Below are 19,596 nucleotides of genomic sequence, written 5' to 3'. Positions count from 1 at the left end.
TGTCTGACTGTTTCTCCAGATCGTATGTTTATTTTCCCCATAATGTGAACGCTAGAGTGCTCTCATTCATCTACCGTTCACACTGGCCAATGTGGATCTAAAGTGTGGAGAAATGGACATTCAAAAGACTGCTGGATCAAGCAGGGAGTCCTTTTTTGTTGTATTTGTTCAATACAACCAGTACACTTGAAGGATTTTTACTGAACTGGTTCCATGGCATAGTGGGTGGTTTTTCTGATGAGCGTGTCTTCCTGTATTTGACCAAATATTGCGTGAAGTATATATAGTTAATTAGTCAACTTATCAGTGCTTTTTCCAGTTTGAATAGCTTTTTATCATGCACGAGTGTCTTCACACTATAGTTTAACTAGAGTATAAAAACCTTGATTGGCATCATACCTACCTGCCACTCAAATGTGAAATGGCTACAGATTAGTAATTAGCTGGCATTTCATCGGGGCAATGGGGGTCAGAAAGGACAAACCCATAGAGGTAAATCAATGGTATTACAAAGAAAAGAGTGTATTGTTGGATTTTTTTTGCAGTCACTCAGTGTATTTGTCTACATTAGTCCATGATAAGAGGTGTTGAAGGAAAACCAACAAGTGTCTGTACTCTCTGAAGCAGGACAAAGAACCAGTACCTAATTATTCATTTCTACATTCAATTTAATCAACTAAAAAGCCAAGGTCACTGCATCATCCTGTCTTTTCTTTGCCACATAGGTGTCTACTGTTGGCACACTCTTCAGTGTATGTCCTTCATACCGTTTCCAAATTGTGATTTTAAAAGTGTAGTTGCATCATAAATGTGCAACTTATGGTAGATTTTTTCTCAACATAATCCTTTGTGGCAATTGAGTCTTCACTGTATTTAGTCTGTTTCTGAATTGAGCACAATTAAATTTTTTATGGTGCAGTTTACCAACATAGAAGCCTAGAAATCGTCTCGGTTTGAAGTTGTGTAGATAACAGTTCTCTGGCCCACATTCAGTTTCTTCTGGATGAATTATTTACTGTTTCTCAAAACTAAAGTAGGTTGGGCCACACTTACTGTAGCTCTAAAATGCATCTTGTGTGAATTGATCCCAGAAGTTGACAACTTTAAGTTGAATTTGGGTCTGATTTCTCTCAATATAAAGAATGTTTTGATACCTATTTATATCATTTTAACTTGATTTGCAGTCTTTATTCCGTAAATTGCATTTTGCCCTCTTCCTAGATCAAAGTTCAATAGTGGATTATTTTGGTGTCGTAAAGAAGCGAAGGCTCTATAGAAATGTGTTGCATTGTCATGGTAGGATATCCTCCCTCAGACTTGACCTGGGTGGCTTTCTGTTGGGGATGCTGGCAGCTGGCAGCTCAGTTAAAGTGCCTTTAAGTCTATTAGAGAGGATAATCCTTGAGGGAGAGTTGCAGCGAACAGAAGGAGCAGGCAAAACAGTCTGTCAATTCACTTTCCCCACTTTTGCCATCTGAATCTGTCCCTTGTACATCCCCTCCCGATGCAGCCTATCGCTCCCCAACACATGGCCACCATATGCTTTCTTCGTTCCTCCCTAAAAGGAAGGATGGCCTCCCTAAACAAGATGCAGAAATAGAGAACAACAATTACGTGACCTGAGAGTTTAAGCTCAGTTCCAAAGTTGCTATAAAACAATCTCTGGGGTGCATTTTTTTTACATTACAGAGTCAAAGTTAACCTTAGTTTATTTTTCTGCTGTTGCTGTGTATTTTGTAACCCACAGTTGTTTTCTCACCTTTTTTATTGCTTTCTCTACATTTTCTCCAGCCTCCCACCTTCCACCTTCACTCCCCCTGACTCAGTCGGTGGCTCAGCATCACTTCAAAGGGGAAGGTCTGCGGCGCTGCAGATAACACGCTGTACCCCAAAGCACCGGCAAGCTTTTCCAGAGCCCCTGCACGGTCCCTCTACTGACAGGTTTGGCCCCTTCTCTGTCTTGTAGGAAACAGTTTCAGCTACTCTTGTTTCTCTGCTGCCGTTTCTATTGTTTATTTTCCTGTAGTAGCTCTCTGGCTCTTGTTCTGTAGAGCCTCAGGCTTAAATGTGTGTATGAAAGGAATGAGTAGCTTGTTGCTATTTTATTAGTAGTAGTAGTAGTAGTAGTAGTAGTTTATTAGAGTGTCATCCCATCATTTATTTTTTCTTCAGTGAAAATGACACCCATACATACCACAACATACATGTTTTGTTCAATAGGATGTACTTTTTAAAATGCAGTTGAACTTGAAAATAATTATATATATTTATTAAGATATTTGGCACTGATTAGCATTTCATGCGTGGCAACATTTTTTGTTAAATTTGGGTTCTGATTAGAGGCGGGAGAACTAATCGATTCTGCTTTGTTGAACAGTTTTGCATCAATGCAGATCTATAATCGATTATTAATACAACAGACTGCCCAACTTCTGGAGTTACTGCCACGTTGAATTCATATGCAGTGTTTACATTCAACATTGCAGAAAATGACTGAGCAGCTGCGACGGAGAATTCAAATAAAACCACCGTGGGCTTTTCTAAAGGCTGATGTCTGGGGACACTTTGATTTTCATGAATCAACACCAACAATATAAGAGATGAAATCGCCCGTTTTCCAGCCTGAAATAATATTCTTAAAAACAGCATCGGGTATCGTTTAATAATCTAATCATGATCCTCTGAATTGTGATTGAATCGTGAGGTGACTGATGATTCCCACCACTAGTTCTGATGCGGGTCAGAAAATGGTCCTTTGTCCTAAATTAAAATGCCTAACTCTGCGTTAGAGATCCTGCATTAGCCACTACTTATTGCTTTTCTAAAATAATGAACTAGTCCTCGACAGAATCCATTACTTTCTGAAAACGGTAATGTATCTCACTTGGATCAGTGATAGCTTTATCTTGTCACTCTGCCTGCCTCTGTGAATGATCCTATAACCATTATAAAGATTAAATATTTCACACAGCTAGCAGTGTGAATTGTTTGGCGAGAGTAATTCAGTTTGATTCATGGCCTCGTGGTTGGCAGTTTGATTCAAGACGACCTTTTCCTCTTGGATTTTGTAAATAATAATTTTACTCACTTTTGGGCCAAGCTTTAAAAACACTAAAAACATGTTATAATGGATGGACGTCTTGGATGGCCGCTCTTATTTTTTTTTAGCACTAAAGTATTTTGGTAATGCTCAAAGTCATGGCATCTGTTGGCTTATTGATGTTTCCATGGTAGCAGAACGTTGCTGCTCAGGTTCCTCATGATTTCCTCTGGGATGAAACACCTCTGAATCTGCTCTCTAAGAACACTTTCTGTGTGACTGTCTCTCGTGGAAAAAACACTATTGTACACGCGTGTCTCCCTTGTAATCACGAGCCAGATAATCTTACCAAATTTACATTTTTATTAAATGTAAAAGTACCACTTTATTTAATCCTGAGGAAATAATAATTTTGATCTAATGTATGTAAACTACCCTCTGATAATAAACTCCACTAATCCGTTGGACTAGTTGTTGACATATGGGGGAAAAGGATTATATCACACACTGAACTAAAGTTAACTCATCATGTTTATTATCTGGCAGTAGACACAGTGTCATACAGTTATTATTCCTCCTTTGAATTATAGTATATTAAAGAAAGCTAAATTATAAGTTTTTTTTAGACTTTTTGTTTTATTGTGATTATGATGATTACTTGGCATTATGGCACATTATTTGCAGCTACTGGAAACCAGTTTACAACAAACTAGCTTCCACCTCTACAGCATTTGAAGTATAATTTCTATACATTCAGTTTAGTGCTATGAAAATGAGCTAAGTACATGTATAAATTAATAAGCAGACTTTCCAGCTGTCACTAGTTGGAAAGTTGACGTACGTTGACTGTATGATGGTGTGTTAATGTGATGCAAATTAGGCATGAGACCAAATAAAAGACAGTGAAGATAAAATAACACGATGGCCGACTGTGTCCTGTGAATTGCAATATGTAATAAAAATATTTAGAGAACCTGGTATGGTCTGTTGAAAAATGCTGTGAACCTTTGCTGAGCACTAACTCAACAGTACAGAGGAAAGGAGAAGTGCTTTTAAAGATTAAGAATTTGAGAGGAGCGTGCCTCTCAAACTTGTAATGGAAACTTTAAAAGGACGAGAACGATGTCTGTAAATGCTTGGAGTGATTCTGCTTTTACGTAATGACATTGATCAACTATGAATCAACAGTCTGACCCCAACATGTATGAGATAACTCTTTCATTATTTCTGCCCCCTTTCATTAGTGTCTGTTTTGCTTTGCAACTCCTGCTCTGCATGACTGAAATGTGAGGTAGTTTGCTGCAGGGAAATCTTTTTTTTTTTTTTTGTGCAAACACACAGCTGCAAATTGTGTCATGACCTGTGATGGTCAGGTCTCGGTTGCTTGGTGTAGAAAGCTCCTGGAATTGGTGGAAGAAGCTGTTGAGAAGGTGGGGTTGGAGAGGAAATGAAGCTGCATTCCAGCACTGATTTATGAAGCGTCTTTCATTCTCTCTGTACTGCTGGCTAGTTTGCAGCTGCTCTAGACAGTTCCCTGACTTGAGTAAAGCTGGACCCACCTCAGCATATTGAAAGGAAGTCATTAGTTGCCATATGAGCAAAGTATACTGTAATAATACTGTGCAATAAGCTAAGTGATAAGTGCAAAATTGGAGATTAACCCTTTTTAAAACCCTTCCACTTTTGCATCCCTCTAATACATCATCCCTGCTTGCATATTCCCCCCTGCTTGGCATCCTCATTTTGAGACTGTGGTTTTCATTCACCGAGGAAATATCCTGAACCGAGCTCTCATGTGGACCACAGAGCTTGGAACTAAACGCTGACAAAATACAGAATGAGCCACGTTTTAAGCACCGAGTCCAATGTGACTAAATGAGGCCTGTTTTATTATTATTCTGTAAGAGACTCGCAGCACTGCTGTGTGAAAACAGGTCAACCGTACTGGAAGGTCACACCTTCATCAGGAATCGAAGGTGTTCTTGTAACGCCTCTCTGGGTTTGTCTGGCTGTGTAGGAATAATGGTTTATCGTCTACAATATACAATATGTTTGATATATTAAGGATCAGGGTCTGAAATTAGCACCTGGCAAATGTGGGTAAATTGTTGGCAATGCCAGGTAAAATTAGTTAGGGTTATAAAAATGTACAAAACATATATATACCAAGACATAACCGGTGTATTTAATTCAGAGAATTTCTCCTCCCATTGTGCTAGCGCTGAAAATAAATCTGTTTTTTATTTTTCTAAAGAAAAAGCGCATAGATTATGCACTTATCCATTTATAAGGGCATGGAGAAATAATAATGAACAGAGACGACACCAACCATGCGGTCAGTTTTCATGTCAACACACCGCCACAGCTGCAATAGAGAGTTGAGGTCTGTTACCCCTGTAGGGTACGTGAATGGTTTGCATCTGTGTCACCTTTTCACAGATGAGTTTGCATGCCTTCATGAGGTATGGTAACAGGATGTTCACTGTGGTGCAATGATCTCTTTTTGCCTTTCCTTCCGCACCCGTCAAACTATTTTATAATTAAGTAAAAAACAATTAGGACTTCTACAACCGTAGGCCCTTGTATCATGTGCTGCTTTAGTCTCAAACACTATCGTTTTCTTTTCGAGTCAAGTTTTAATGAAATGACGGGAAAAATTCAGCCCAAAAGAAATTAACTATTCTGAAATGAGCCATAATGCAGTTAAAGTGCTTTGCTGCATGTGTTAAGTATTTAATGGTGTTTTGTTGCAACCTCAAGTTATTTCTGTTATGTAACTTTTATTTGATATGCTATCTGCTGATTTGTTATGTTATATAACATCATGTATTTTAGCTTTGTAAAAGAATGGAGAGGACATTATATCTTATTATGTTTAATATCCCTGCCGTTATTTATTAAAGTAAATACACGTCCATGAGACATTTTTACATCTTGTATTGATTTTCATGAAAAATCCTGGATGAGAGTGATGATTTTGTCCACTGAAGACAGTTGCATAACTCACTGCTTCTGTCATATTTTGACTAGAGTTACTCAAACTGCACCAAGGCCAGGAAAAATGGTTGCATTCCTTCATGTGGACACATTTTATTTAGCACATCCAGACACGGCTAACCCTGCTGATCCATAACCCGTGTGCTTGCCTCCTGGAAACATTCAGAACTTTTCATAGAAAGCTCGAGGTCATCCCTGTAATATAGAAGTTGGTAGGTAGCTGGTAGTTGGAAGTAGGTGTCTTATTTTGTATCTGAACACGGGGGTTTGCTAACAGCTTTCCGAGTGGGTGAAACACAAATGGGAAATGGCAGACCTTTATATCTATATTAAAGAGAGGTTTTAGAGACTATAGCCACTCTCCTTATATATCATGAGTAAGTCTATACATAGTTCTCAACTATCTATCCCCACAAAAGCAGATTTTACACTTTTGAACTGTTAAATAAAACTTCAGCAAAAGACAATAGAAGAATCCTGAATTGTGAGACTTTTCATTTTGTCGACTATCTTTCTGTCTCATGGTTATCAAATGTCAAACAGCTGGAAGTCTGGACATCTGTTCCTTTCCCACAACTCAAAGTTCATATCCAGTTTTGTTTACGTCAACTTGGAAATCCTTTTCTTGCCACATAAGCCAGCTCCTCTGGGCTGCTTGGGAGTCTGGTGGGTCCAATTGTGTTTGTACAGAGGTTCTCAAAACCACTAGCTCCATTTCTCATGTTCAAACACCCTTTTATCTGTGTTTTGATTCACTATTAGACCATTTGTGCCGTGATTTCAGGTGGATAATTTCAACGTATGAATTTATGGATTGTGCGAGAAGGATCACAGTCCGGGACTGTGAATTACAGAGAGGGCTGGTAGTAACTTTGCCAGTGTGTAGACTAATTTATTCATTGTCAGACGCAGATCTTATCCAGGTGTTTATGCTTAAAATCGCAGTGAAAAGGAAGTTTGAGCATCTTTAGTGTCCGTTCTGTGAGTAATCCCCAGTGAAATGGAATATATGAGTGGTGTACAGTTAGAAGAAGGATTTTAATCAAATCCTTAATATTTGATTGGGCGGTTAAAAAGGGGGCGGGCTCAGAAAGAAGCACGGCACATCTTCCTTATCACTGCAGATTGATTGATGGGTGGTTGATATATTATTGGCTGAAGGTTTTGCTACTAGCTTATGAAAGCACACTTCAGATTTGTTTTTGTCTAGGATTATATAAAAATATGAAGAAATTGTTGTCTTTTTGCATATATTGTTAAAAAGCGTGCTGTGGGGATGACTCATGTTAGTAGACCGACCCTGGACGTTGGCACTGCACCGGGGTTTTCTCAACAAAAAGGCAATGTATTTTTCCATTTGCTTTTGTATAACTGCACAAAATGAAATCTGTCAAACAAAAGTCTGATACTTGTTTTGTAGTCTTATTTAGCCTTGTTAGCAACAGCCTTCTCTAAAGAACCATAAAAGCTTCACATTTTCAAGAGAGGGTTATGTACTGACGTATTTTATGTTTCGGTGCAAAACATTCAAATCTCTTAAGCTTGTGTTGAGCACAAAGCTCATTTCAGTCATCCGACCAACAGCCCATTGGCTTGGAACCGAGGGAACTGGAAGGGCTATGATTCAGGTTTGGGTGTCTCTTTGGAATCGCATCACGTCAGTTTCAGGAGTCGCTTTGTCCCAGTGAAAGTTTCATTCATAGGTCAATAATTTAAGCTCAGAAATCGTGTTAGATTTGAATCAGAACCTCCAGTGTTTGGAGGGAAGAAGCTTGTGAAAATGAGTTTGCAGTGTACAGCTGTTATTTTAATGTGCCAGATGTGTGTCGCATTGGACTTGGATTCAACAGATATCCATGTGATCTAGAATGGGGAGCAAAAAAACAACAACAAAAAAACTGGACATGGCTATTCTTTGCACCAAAAGTGAGATGAATTCACATTTCAGTTTGATTTGCAAAGAAGCACCATCATGTTAATGCTCTGAGCTGTGCACTGGTTTGCCTGTAGCTTCTCCCTGTTCACACCCTCAGACGAGACGGAGGAAGAAGTGACGCATCCGTTGTGGTGGTGACTCACTGTTATACGCTGATGCAGGTGTTGTACATTGCGCCAGGTTGTTAAATTGTTCTGTTTTAGTTTTTTTGGCTATTGAAGAACTGGCATTCTCTGTCTGGGTTTCGGAGAATAAACTGAAATGCCATCATCCTTATCTCACTACTGTGGCCCTCCTGCTTTCTCCTCTCATATTCCAGACGGCCCCATGGCCTGTTAACTCTATGATGACCTCTGAGATTGCTGCACTTACAGCTATTTTTCCCCCCCTCTCTCTTTGTCCACAGAAAGAATCAACTTCTTGGAGTCGGACCTGAAGTGGAGAAGACCAATTGTGGCCTGAACAAAGACAAACAGAGAGAACTGTAAGTAAACACTACAACTGTGTGAACTCAGGGGTCAGGACGTTTTTGTGTGTATGTAACTTGTGCTCAATGTTGTGCTTATCGCGTTGGTTTACACACAGGTTGTTTTGAATGGGTCAGAGTACACATGTGGTGTTTGTAGATGGTAAAGAAGTCATCCGATGTGCTCCTTGGTGTATTATAAACCCCTTCTACACTGCCTTTTGGGTGTGGGAGTGTCACTCCTTCCCCCCCCCTCACTGTCGTCATTGTAAAAGGTACTGAAGACTGTGGCTACCATTGTATGCATCAACTTATTGTATATGATGCACAGCAGCTTGGCTTACAGTTGTTTAAATGTGCACGACGAGCAAAAGTTCACCTTCCATTGTTGTTTTGGTGTGCTGGAGTTATTGTATTCCCGGCGTTTATCTTATACATCACACTACCACCGACGCTGGCGTGTTGTATGTCAGGCCCTAACTAGTTCCACAAAGCTGGGATGCTTCTGTAAAAGGAGAGACTGTTGTGGAGTTAAGCCTCAAACCAAAGTTCTTTATAAATGGTGCGATCATGGATCATATCGAGGGCTTTTATTTTCATGATGGCGACGAAATCTCTGTAAAAATGCCCATCTATCTGAAGCTGATGTTTGAATCGAAATACAGAGCAGATGGCTTTAATAGCCTTTTATAAGGCCCCTTGCAATCATTATTCTTTGTGCGGGCTACGTGTCAGTCTGTGAACAGCTTTGTTTTCAGAAAGTAACTCCTGGAGGACAAAAATTGGACAAAGTGCACAAGGGTTATGCTTCCATTAAAACGGCGTCGATTAAGTGTCCTTAATGCTAATGCATAGACCATTTTACAGTTTCACGCATTCACAAACACAATCGATAAACATTGTGAACCAGTTCATGTTTATCTCATAGTGTTTGTTGTTACTTGTAGCCAACAGCTGATAGGATGTAAGCTTGAACCCAGTCGTTTCCTAGCAACACATTTCCCATGTAAGGGTCTGTTATCAAGAACATTTTATTCCCACTCCACCGTGGCATGAGCAGCCATAAATAAGTTCCCAACCTACAGGAAACACTGGCTTAAATGATACTGAAGAGAGAGTGCTTTACATAAAGGGATCAAAAACATAAGTACAACAGGGCAAGATTGTGTGCTTTATATTTGCAGTATCTCATGAAGTCAGTTCTCTAACCTCGTCTTCCCATCACTTAAGAACAGTAATGGGGTTTCCATAATTACTTACCTTTCTTCTACCACAAACACAAGCAGTTTGAAGTGATATTAAACAGAAACATGCCGTGAGTTGCAGATTAAGTATCTGCCACGTGTCTAATTGAATTGTTTCAGCTCTACATGCAACATCCTTTAAACAAGATATCTTAATCTCAGTTTTATTAGCTCTTGCCTAGCTGACCTTTTACTATGTGGCACCAAGTGAAAATGTGCCCAGCCCAAAGTAAAAGATGTCGGATATGTTTCACATCAGAGCCTAGTTTTAGTTCCCTTATTTTTGAAGGATGTGCAAGCCAGGTGTGATCTAATGAAATGGGGGGGGGGGGGAAATGCCACAGATATCAAGGAGTGCAAGAGAAAATGATTGCTGTAGTGGATGTACGGAAGGCCCCACCCTGTGTTTCATTGTCAGCATATCTGGCAGGATGCGGATCTTTCACACTTGTGCACGAGACACAGTGGAAGTTGTTGGAGTTGTTATGAACAAACAGGAGGTGAATTAACTCGGAGGCATCCTTTATCTCTCTGTGTGTGTGTGTGTGTGTGTGTGTGTGTGTGTCATTTGTGGAAGTGTGTGATGTTTAATAGTGTTCATTTACAGTTAATGCAGTACTCATTGTAAGGGGGATTCTTCCTTTTAGAACCATGAGTCTCGTGAGATCAGTGAATAATTCATCCTCGGCAGCCACCAGTGAATTAAAGGTAAAGTGATAGCACATAGTAGTGCCTGGCTTTGGCTCTCTGCTGCATTTTTAAAGTGTGGACTAGCACTCAAATGTCAAAATGTTAACATTGTCTTCCTCCTAAAACTCTTCCCCCTCGGGGACTGGCTGAAGGAAATTTGATATGGTGTTTTGAATAATTCAGGATGATGGTTTGGGATTGAGTTTTCATCGACTTCCCAATGTGAATCCTTTTGCTCTGACCTTGTGCTCGTGGAAATGATGAATTTCTCTGGCAAATGGAAGACTCTACTTCTTAAAGTCTTTCATCTTTATATTTGTTCATTGAACTCTGCATGCTTTTCTGTGTTACTTTCCCTGGGAGAGGGTTTACCCTTTTAGATTCAGCATGAAGGCTTAGAAGAATAGTGTTTCCAGTGAAAAGGTGACCGCAGAATCCCCCATAGGAAGAAGTGCACTGCTGTCATTTCATGAAAAGGTCCTTTTTAAAATTTGAATTCAAAACTGCTTCCTAAGCAAACTATTAAAGGACTGAGATTTAGCCATCCTCTGTGTCACTGTCTAATCAGTCCCACACCTCTCACCCCCTCATTCTCTGTAAATAATTCAGAACAGCCTTTTGCCTGCTCCAGAGAAGAGCCTACACATTTAATGGAGGACAACTACAGGGGACAGTAAAAACATCCTCGCTGATGCTCATTTCATAAGAAAAAGTTTAAATATTGAATATGGACATATTTTTCTAGGATTTAACTTAATGTTTATCAATGCGCATAGTCACCGTCTTAATTCGACATAGCTGTAAAACAGTCTGCAGCAGATGAAAAGTAAAGTAGGCAGCATGTAAATCCTCTATAAACACTGTTTAATGATGTACTCTGAAGAAGAATAGTTATTGTCAACGTGAGTCATCGGTATTTTAAAGGTAAGTAGTAGTCAGCTCAGTAGTGACAGTAGTCTGCATCAGGCTTTGTAAATGTGGTTCAACAGTCACGCATTGTTGGGTGGTTGGCGATGACTTTCCTCTGAGGAATGTCATGTTTGTAATGTGATGATGGATGCAGAAGACGAGTAATAAGCAAAAGCCTTCAATTTCAACTTGAAGCTTAAATTTTTTTTTTTTCTATGATGGCTTTTAGTGGTAAAATAATTAAAGCTCAGTGCTGATACTGGGCAGGCGGTCTATAATATCAGCGTTTTATTGTTATGCCTCGAGGCTGTTCAGGATTGTATTGTAAAATTAGAAGTGGAAGCGGGGGGGTTGATGTGAGGATCTGTGTCATCCTTTAATGGGGTGTGGTTTACACTTTCAGTCATTCATGCTTTCAAGATCCTGTTGGAAACAGGAAATCCTGTTTTGTCCCCGTGTTGGGGAGATGGGAAGTTGTGACTTCATGGGACCTCTTCTTGTTCTGGCCTGGTGCCCAGGGATGAGATCTGATGATGGTAAAATATATTTTCCCAGTATAGTTTTCTGATGTTGTAGTCAGGCGTACGAAGGCAGGGAGATATGACCTAAACCCTCTATCCCAATATGGGTTATTTAATATCTCCATAACGATATATATATCATAATAGGTTTTATACATTTACCTAACCATGTGGTTGTTTCATATTTCATACCTTTTTATGTATACTGTATGAATATAAGTACTGGACAAATGAAAAGTACTGAGGCTTCGAACAGTTCCAAGTGAAATTATAGAGAAATGAATATTACTCTAATGGTAATATGAAGTAAAAATAAAACTTTAGTCTTAAAATTATATTCCCCCTAAATATTCACATCAGATTTTCTGAGTAATTCATTAGTATGTTCTATTATTTTAAATTTAGGTGACTTTATTGTGTATAATCACAATGACTCCATTGAAACATGTTGGATTATCGCCATGCCCTATCATGTAGGTTGTACTATATTTAATCGCGTTAAGAGGGATAGATTAAACCTCATTACATTCTAGATTAAACGTTTGTTAATCAATATGATAAATTGTTCAAGTATGTATGATAGTAAGAACATGCTGATGCTGTTAAAAGTCAAAAGTCAAAGAAATCATCCACAATCTGCCTTTTCTCCACTAGAGTGCAGCCTACTCAGAGAAAATAGTCCCTCTATAAACAACATATGTTGTGAAAATGTTGTCATTTTTTTTGTTTAAATGACATAATAATAATAAATCATCCTTAACAAAATGTGTTATACTATCCCACTTCATCAGCACTTTTTCTCCCCGTGTCAAAATGTTTGATATTCATTATTGAGGACGTCATTTACAAACCCACTTAAACATATCAGCCACTAATTAGTTATAAGAGGTTAATGGCTCCGTTTGCCACTTGATTAATAACCAGTGAAGTCATTTGGCTGAAAATTGTATTGCTCTCCCAAAGTGTGTTGCTTGTCACTCGGAGATTTAAACACTACAGATTATGTCACTGTTGGTTGAATGATATACCTTGATGAAGTTCTGATAACATGAATGATTGTTTTGTTTATGGAGTTTATAGACTAAGCGTTGACCATTAGACGGTGGTTTCTTACAACAGCCTAGCTTAATGTCTCATTAGTTGCATCATAAGTCTTCTCTATGAGCGTAGATTAACTTGACAGATGGCAGTCGCTGCACAATTGACTTTAAACATCGAAGGGGAGAGTGGCTTTAAAGTGTTTAAAATCCAGGATATAGAAGCAGTGTTTTCCAGTTTGCAGAAAAAGACGTAAACTATTGGCTTTTAAGTGGGTGCTTCACATGTGTACTACTTTTAAGAAAGTATATGAGTGTGACTCAACTGTACAAATATGAACGTGGTATTATAAATGTTTACATATGGTGATGATGTATATATTTGTGGTGTCCTTTTTCTGTCTTTTTCTTTTTTGCACAGGCTTTAAATGAATTATTCGCCAAGAAAAGAAACAATATAAGATCTGACTTCATCACACAAAAGCCAAATGCAATAAGAGATCACGGGTAGTAGTGAAAATGTGATTTTGTGACCCGTTAATGTCCCCCAATTAATTTCATACAGCTAGGTATACAGTGTCTCAGGCTGCATACCTTGATAAAGAAGAGCAGTGATATTGGATTATCACTCCCTGTCAGCCCATAACAAGGATTTGTGTAATGGAGTTGCTATCTGGAGAGATAAAGTAACATGTAGGCTAGAAAAGAAGTCATTTTTCATGATTTAAAAGCCATGTAATTAAATGTCATCTTTAGATATATCTTTAGAATAGAAAGGGGCCAGAGAGTAGAGTATCAGTTTGAGTCATGCAAGCTTCAGGGAATATAATAAATGTTGTATCTGTGGCTGTGCTGCAGTATTTTGAGTGCTGAGATTGTGAACATACCACCAGCATATATGTTTGGTTGATTTAAAAAAAAAAAAAAATAAATAAAAAGCCATTTTGAAGCCAACCATTGAGGGTTAATTAAAGCCGGCGTGATAGGGGGGGATCTTTCCTTGCTTCAGCATGAGGAGATCAGCATGTGGTGTAAAGATGCCACATTTAAGACAATGGAAGATGACACAACAGTGACACTGCTTTCCGTTTGGAGCCACACTGCGTCTGTTTGTGGTGAGATGAGTAGATGTTGGGTTGGTTTGGTTGATGGTTGGGTTTTTTTTTAGTTAAATTTGTAGAAGAAAAGCTGCATTGGTATTCACGCTGCTGTTTTCTTTCACGTGCAGATGCTTGTCTGATAGACTTTATCAAACATGTTTTATGGCCTTTTCATTTTTTTGACGCAGGTGCAATGAAGCCTGGAGGGTTTTCATTAATTTTCCTTTTAAACCTATAAATTAATCCAGTCAAACAGTTTTAGGACGGCGCAATAAAGACACGGATCTTGAAGTGGAAATAACATTAAATTGACTTTACATAATACACTTCTTGTAAACTCATCTGTGATGGAGATGTCCATGAGTCGAAGCAAGGAGACCTCTGGAGATGGTAGATGTCTTATGCAGAAATATTTGATGGCCATTGTTAGTATCAAGGTTTGATCAGTACAACAGTTATGAACTGAACAGTGCAGTGTCAACCCAAAGTCTGCCTCCTTATCCTGGGGAAGCATAAAAACCTGAGTTATCTTGAGGAAGTTGCCGCAGCGTTTGTATTATGTCTCGGTTAAAGGTAAGAACTTTTAATTCGATCATGAGAGACACGCTAGTGTCTTGTTTGTGACCTTGCCACGCCCAGAGAAGCAGACCCTTAATACCTCGGATTAAATGTGAACCTATTCATAAGGTGACATGTATTAATCTTACACTGAGGGGATCAACTATAGAGACAATTCCCTCACATCATCAACAGCTTTGCTCAAAGCCCGTATTCTTCCTGTTGAGAGCAACAACCAACACCGATCTTTACAGACCACAGTATTGATCTGTACAGCTTTTGTTCAGTTAATGCTGTGTTGAATTTTAGTTGACTAGGCAGACTGTAGAATTGATGTGTATTTTCTTCTACAGTGATATTCATGCCCAGTGGGATTTTATTCCCCCCCATTACGTGTTGTATGTAAGCCTCGAGTTATTGTGTCTTCCTCTCGGAAAAACTCCTCAATGGTCCAGCGAGTCTCCTTTTTATGGATCAATACCGAAGCAGTGAGCTGACACAGTGAAAAGCAATATTCATAAATAATGAGCAGGGCACCCTTTCACCCTGCCCTGGCTTTCAGTTCTGGCCAAGAAAAGAAGAAAACCATAAACATGATGCTTATTTATTTTTTGCTTATGGAGCATTAAGATTTAAAGACGAAACCTTGCATTTGTCACTGCGAGGCTTTAATGCTCGCTGCTGCATATATTATGGGGAGGTTGGACTTGACTTAATGCGAACCCTTTGTCCTTGTCCCAGTTTGACTGTAACCCTTTTCTTTATAGATGATTGTAGATAGAGGTCTCTGTGTTTGATGTGTTCAATTTCCTACCGATGATATGTTTCTTCCGGGGAGACGGCAACCTGGTGTTTCAGCAAGTCTCCGTTGCAGTGATTCACATTGAGTTGTCACCTTTGGTAGCACTCCCATCAACAGCACCAGGATGTGTCAGCCAGTGAGCACAGACTACGGCTTAAAGTGCTTCATTATTACCCTTTTCAAAACCTTTTTTATTTTGGGTGCACTTGGCAGTCAGCTACACACCACAGCATGATGTGTGCGTCACCCAAATAAACGGATGCAACAATTACAGGTCTTGTATTTTTTGTTGTTGTTGCACTTACGTGTATATACATTATTCATTTTCTGATATGTATCTTAAAGGCATTTGTGTGGGGAAACTGCCTTTCTTGTTGGTTAGTGTTAGTATTTTGCGGCCTCTGGCAGAGTCGTTACCATTTTGCATTGTCTTTGTGCTGGCGGTGATGGCAGACCGTGATTTTGAATAATCATTTAATGTTTTTATGCGTCTATTATTAGTAAGCTGCCGCTCTTCATTCAACAGAGGATCCGTTCTCCGATCTCAGTTTTTTTGTTGTCTATCTTTGCCCTGCCTTTATTGCCGCCCCTCCCACTCACTGTGTCTCCCTCCCAAGGCCCCACAGCTTCCTCAGCTCTGGTAACTATTAGCTTCTGTGCTGAACAAAGTTCATGTTGTCCCCGAGCGTCAATAGACACGTCGGGTTTAACTTCTGTGATGAGATGTTGACGCACAAGGGAATTAAAAAGGATGCACTTTTATTGCAGATGTTTGGCACGGTTTGCTGCACATATATGATATTGTGCTCTATCTATTTGCAATAATAAAAGCTTAAATCTGAACTTCTCACAGTAGTTTATTTCAGTCATATTGTGAGGAAAAGCTCAGCCCTTGAAGTAGCCATTTTATTTCTGTAATTGTTACAGTGACATCTTGACCGCAGTGACAGATTATTCATAATAATCCTGTGTGCTCTGTTGTCTCCTAAATGCTCACCCCGGACCCCTCCCCCACTGCTGTATCATGCTTATCAGTCCTTCTGGTGCATGCAGAGTGGCTTGGATTTCTTATAATATTCTGTCCACTGCTTCCTCAATTAATGGAACAGCCAGGAGCTCCGATAACATGGGAAGCACTTTTATCGGCAAGTTGGAGGAGCTCAGTCTGAGTGGTTTACTGCTGGAGCTGGTGGTGGTGGTGGTGGGGGACTGCACAGTAGTGGCAGCGGTGTTGACGGGGATAGCATCCTCATTGCACAGCAGCCGGAGGGAGTGGAGGGAGTGGAAAGAAACGCATGGAGACGGAAGGGAGTCGTGGCAGACATTGCATCCTGGGTATTATTTGCAATATCAGTTTTGTGGATTGGAGTAGTTTGACCAACAAAAAAAAAAAAAAAAAAAAAAAGAGGGGGAGGGAGCTACAGCCAGAGACGTGTGTGCTGTAGAGATAGAAGTACAACCGAGGGAGTGGAGTAGTGGGAAGCAATCACGAGGGAAATGGACCGACAAATTGTTCTTCACAACTCACGTGCCCTCACCGTGGATTAGGATGAGCATTACATTGAGTGTAGATATAACCAACCTGAGCTCAGCGACGGAATACCTGTGGATCGGCACCATGTGGAATAACTGCAGAAAAGGCATCAGCTGTGGGGACAACTGAGGGGATTCGGCGAGGACCAGGAAGTGGCTGCGGCTCGCAGCTCGTCTCTCTCTTTTCTGCACGTCTTCTAACCCCAGAGCTGCCAGGCTACTAATGAGCAAGTCGATGTGTGGCTGTGGTTGCAGCATCATCTCCTCTTTGATGAAGAGACTGGGCCGCACAGCGTGCTGCTCAGATCTCTTCTCCAGCCATACTTCAGAACAGCTGCAGCGACTAGCCACTGGCTGCCCACCCCAACCAAAGGTAACAATGCTGTCGGTGGCAACCCACAGAGTCACGCCTGTTTTCTTCGTGGCCACCTGATCCGTCGGCTCTGTGCTTTTTATATTTTAACACCCAAGTCCAATGCAAGAACCATATGGGGCCTCACAGCATATTGCAGAAAGCACCGTGTGTGAAGTAGAGCCTCTTGTAGATCTGGTTTAGTCGTCTGAAACAATTTCCCAGGTATAAGAAGCGTGCTCGCAGGGAGCCCAGTGCAGTAATTGATTATTTAATGGAACCAGGTGATTTAACGGCTATCTTGCTGCCTTGACAAAAGTGTACTTGCTTTCAGCTGGCAAAGTCATTTCAATGGATGCCTTCAGACTGCCTGTGGTTTACTGGAGGAAAAAAGCTTTTTCTAATGGAACAAATAAAAGCCAAACAAGATTGCGTCTGAGTGCTTGTGTGCACGTGCCAGTTTCCGGTGAATGAGAGTGTGACTTTGCTCTTACACAGACTTCTGTCTCACGGCTGCAGCTTCAAAGTTTCCCTCTGTTGCATTGTTTGTTATGCACGGTTCGTTTTAATAGTTGGCTGGCACTGACTGGGATTTTAAGTCCCTTCCAGAGACTTTCTGGCAGAAGGCTATTCTCACTGTGGAGATTGATTCTCTTAGTTTCCAAGAAGATTCATGCTCTCTGAGTAATGATATAAATCCACAAAGGAAAATGTTGTGGAATCATTCGGCTGTTGCATGGCAACAATTCAAATAAAGAGATAATGAGCGACTGTTTTAGAGGAGGCAAAGTGACAAAAAAAAAACCCTTTAATATCATGTTTATGTTGAACAGAAGTTATTGTTTTCCCGAGGAATGTATTGAAGTACTTGAAACTGTGAAACGAATGTGGAAAAACGTTATCCCTCTATCGAGCAACTCGGGGTTGAGGTTTCACTTTCTTCCTCTGAGACATCACAGGGCACCAGCTCTAAATAGAAACATCGATTAATAGCTTCTGTATTGAATTTGGAGACACAAAAGTATCATCAGACGCAAAGTATTTATAGGATATCTCGATGGAAAAAATATTGATATTACATTTCCTGGTTCAAAGAATTTATATTAGTAAAAGTCGGTAGTTTTAGTTGCAGTTATTTAGGTATGAGACATCAGAATGTGTCTGTCAGTAGAAACATCATCAAAAATGTTGCAATCAAAATGTACAAAAGTATTGTCATCAAAATATGCTTTAAGTACCAAAAGTAAAGACTCATTATGCAAAATGACACATTTCAAATAGAGATAAAGATATATTTACAAGAGGCCTATATCATTGGATTATAATCTTTTATACATTAATGTCGTAAAGGTGGAGCTAATGTTATTAAATTAAGTAAAAAAATAATTCTAAACAGATTGTGAAACATGTCTACTGTTGACTGTGTATATATTTTATTTGAAAGAGTCTGTTGATATTTTCTTCCACCCCTATTTTGTCCAGTCCTCACTAATATCCCGCTTCTCTACTTGAAAAATGTTAGTGCAGCCACTATACATCTGCTCCTCGATCTATATCTGTTATGTGTGCTTTGTGAACAGCCAGTATTTTCCCCACTCTCCCACTGTTCTATTGAGGTCATATCAGTGTGATTTATTGCTCCCATTTGAGGTTCTTCAGCCCAGTCCTCTAAATTTCTTTCTTTCTCTTAGCAAGGTTTTGTGCTCTGTGCAGTAGCCTGGAATCGACTGGGTGTCTTTTTATGACCGGTTTCATCTTTTTCAAAGCTGGAAGTCATTGTCACACATTTACAGCAAGTTCTGAACAGCTTACTTCCGGCCCGTAACATCACAGCCATCATTCGATAGTATGTCTGCCTTTTGAGTTTAATTTGTAACCCTCAATGATTAAGCGCTAACACTAAACTATTAATATAGCTCATAAACAACGTTTTACAGACTTGCAGTTTCAGTTCTACAGTGGTAAGTTTGGAGTCAGCTGTGTGGTGGACAGGGATGTTGGCCCCTGCTCTGATGCTGTCTACATAAAGTTAATGCATAGTTTCATACCTGTTGCCCACCCACCAGAGCATGTAGATGAGTCTGTCCAAAACCCACCCAAGACGAGCACTCTCTTGCTGAAGTGCCCCATGTTGAGACTGTGCATAAGGGTAAAGTAATGTCCGTGTGGGTCACAGCTGTGGCTTTATCTGTGAAGAGCCAACTTGGCACTGGCCTCTTCCCTCCCCATCAGCAGCTACATCAGCGACTTTGTGGATGCATGTCATGCTGCCAGACACACAATTATCAAGGCTGGTCTATATACATGCCGCTATTTCTTAAAAATTTAAAAACCTTTGGCCACTAAGCATTTATAATAACATGTTTAAGGGTACAATTGAATCGATGCGCAGCGAGTCATTCGCTCCGCTG

General features: G+C 39.9%; 1 protein-coding gene across 2 annotated transcripts in view; it reads left to right on the top strand.

The window, feature by feature from the left end:
* The window catches only part of fbxw7 (F-box and WD repeat domain containing 7), a 102,196-nt gene that overhangs the window by 7,993 nt on the left and 74,607 nt on the right, over positions 1-19,596 (top strand). Inside the window, exons 2-3 of one of the 2 annotated variants that reach the window (XM_084005855.1) lie at positions 1,792-1,941; positions 8,380-8,457. Coding sequence is in view for 1 of the 2 variants with exons in the window: in XM_084005854.1 (XP_083861980.1) it covers positions 17,057-17,206 (150 nt within the window). In the remaining variant the exon portion in view is untranslated. Of the gene's footprint in view, positions 1-1,791; positions 1,942-8,379; positions 8,458-16,999; positions 17,207-19,596 lie in introns of those variants that run through there. The other variant, XM_084005854.1, reaches the window with a different exon arrangement.

This window comes from Eutrigla gurnardus, assembly GCF_963514095.1.
Source record: "Eutrigla gurnardus genome assembly, chromosome: 3".
Taxonomy (NCBI): Eukaryota; Metazoa; Chordata; class Actinopteri; order Perciformes; family Triglidae; genus Eutrigla; species Eutrigla gurnardus.
Note: the sequence above shows the minus strand (reverse complement) of the source record. Positions and strands in the feature narration are given on the sequence as shown.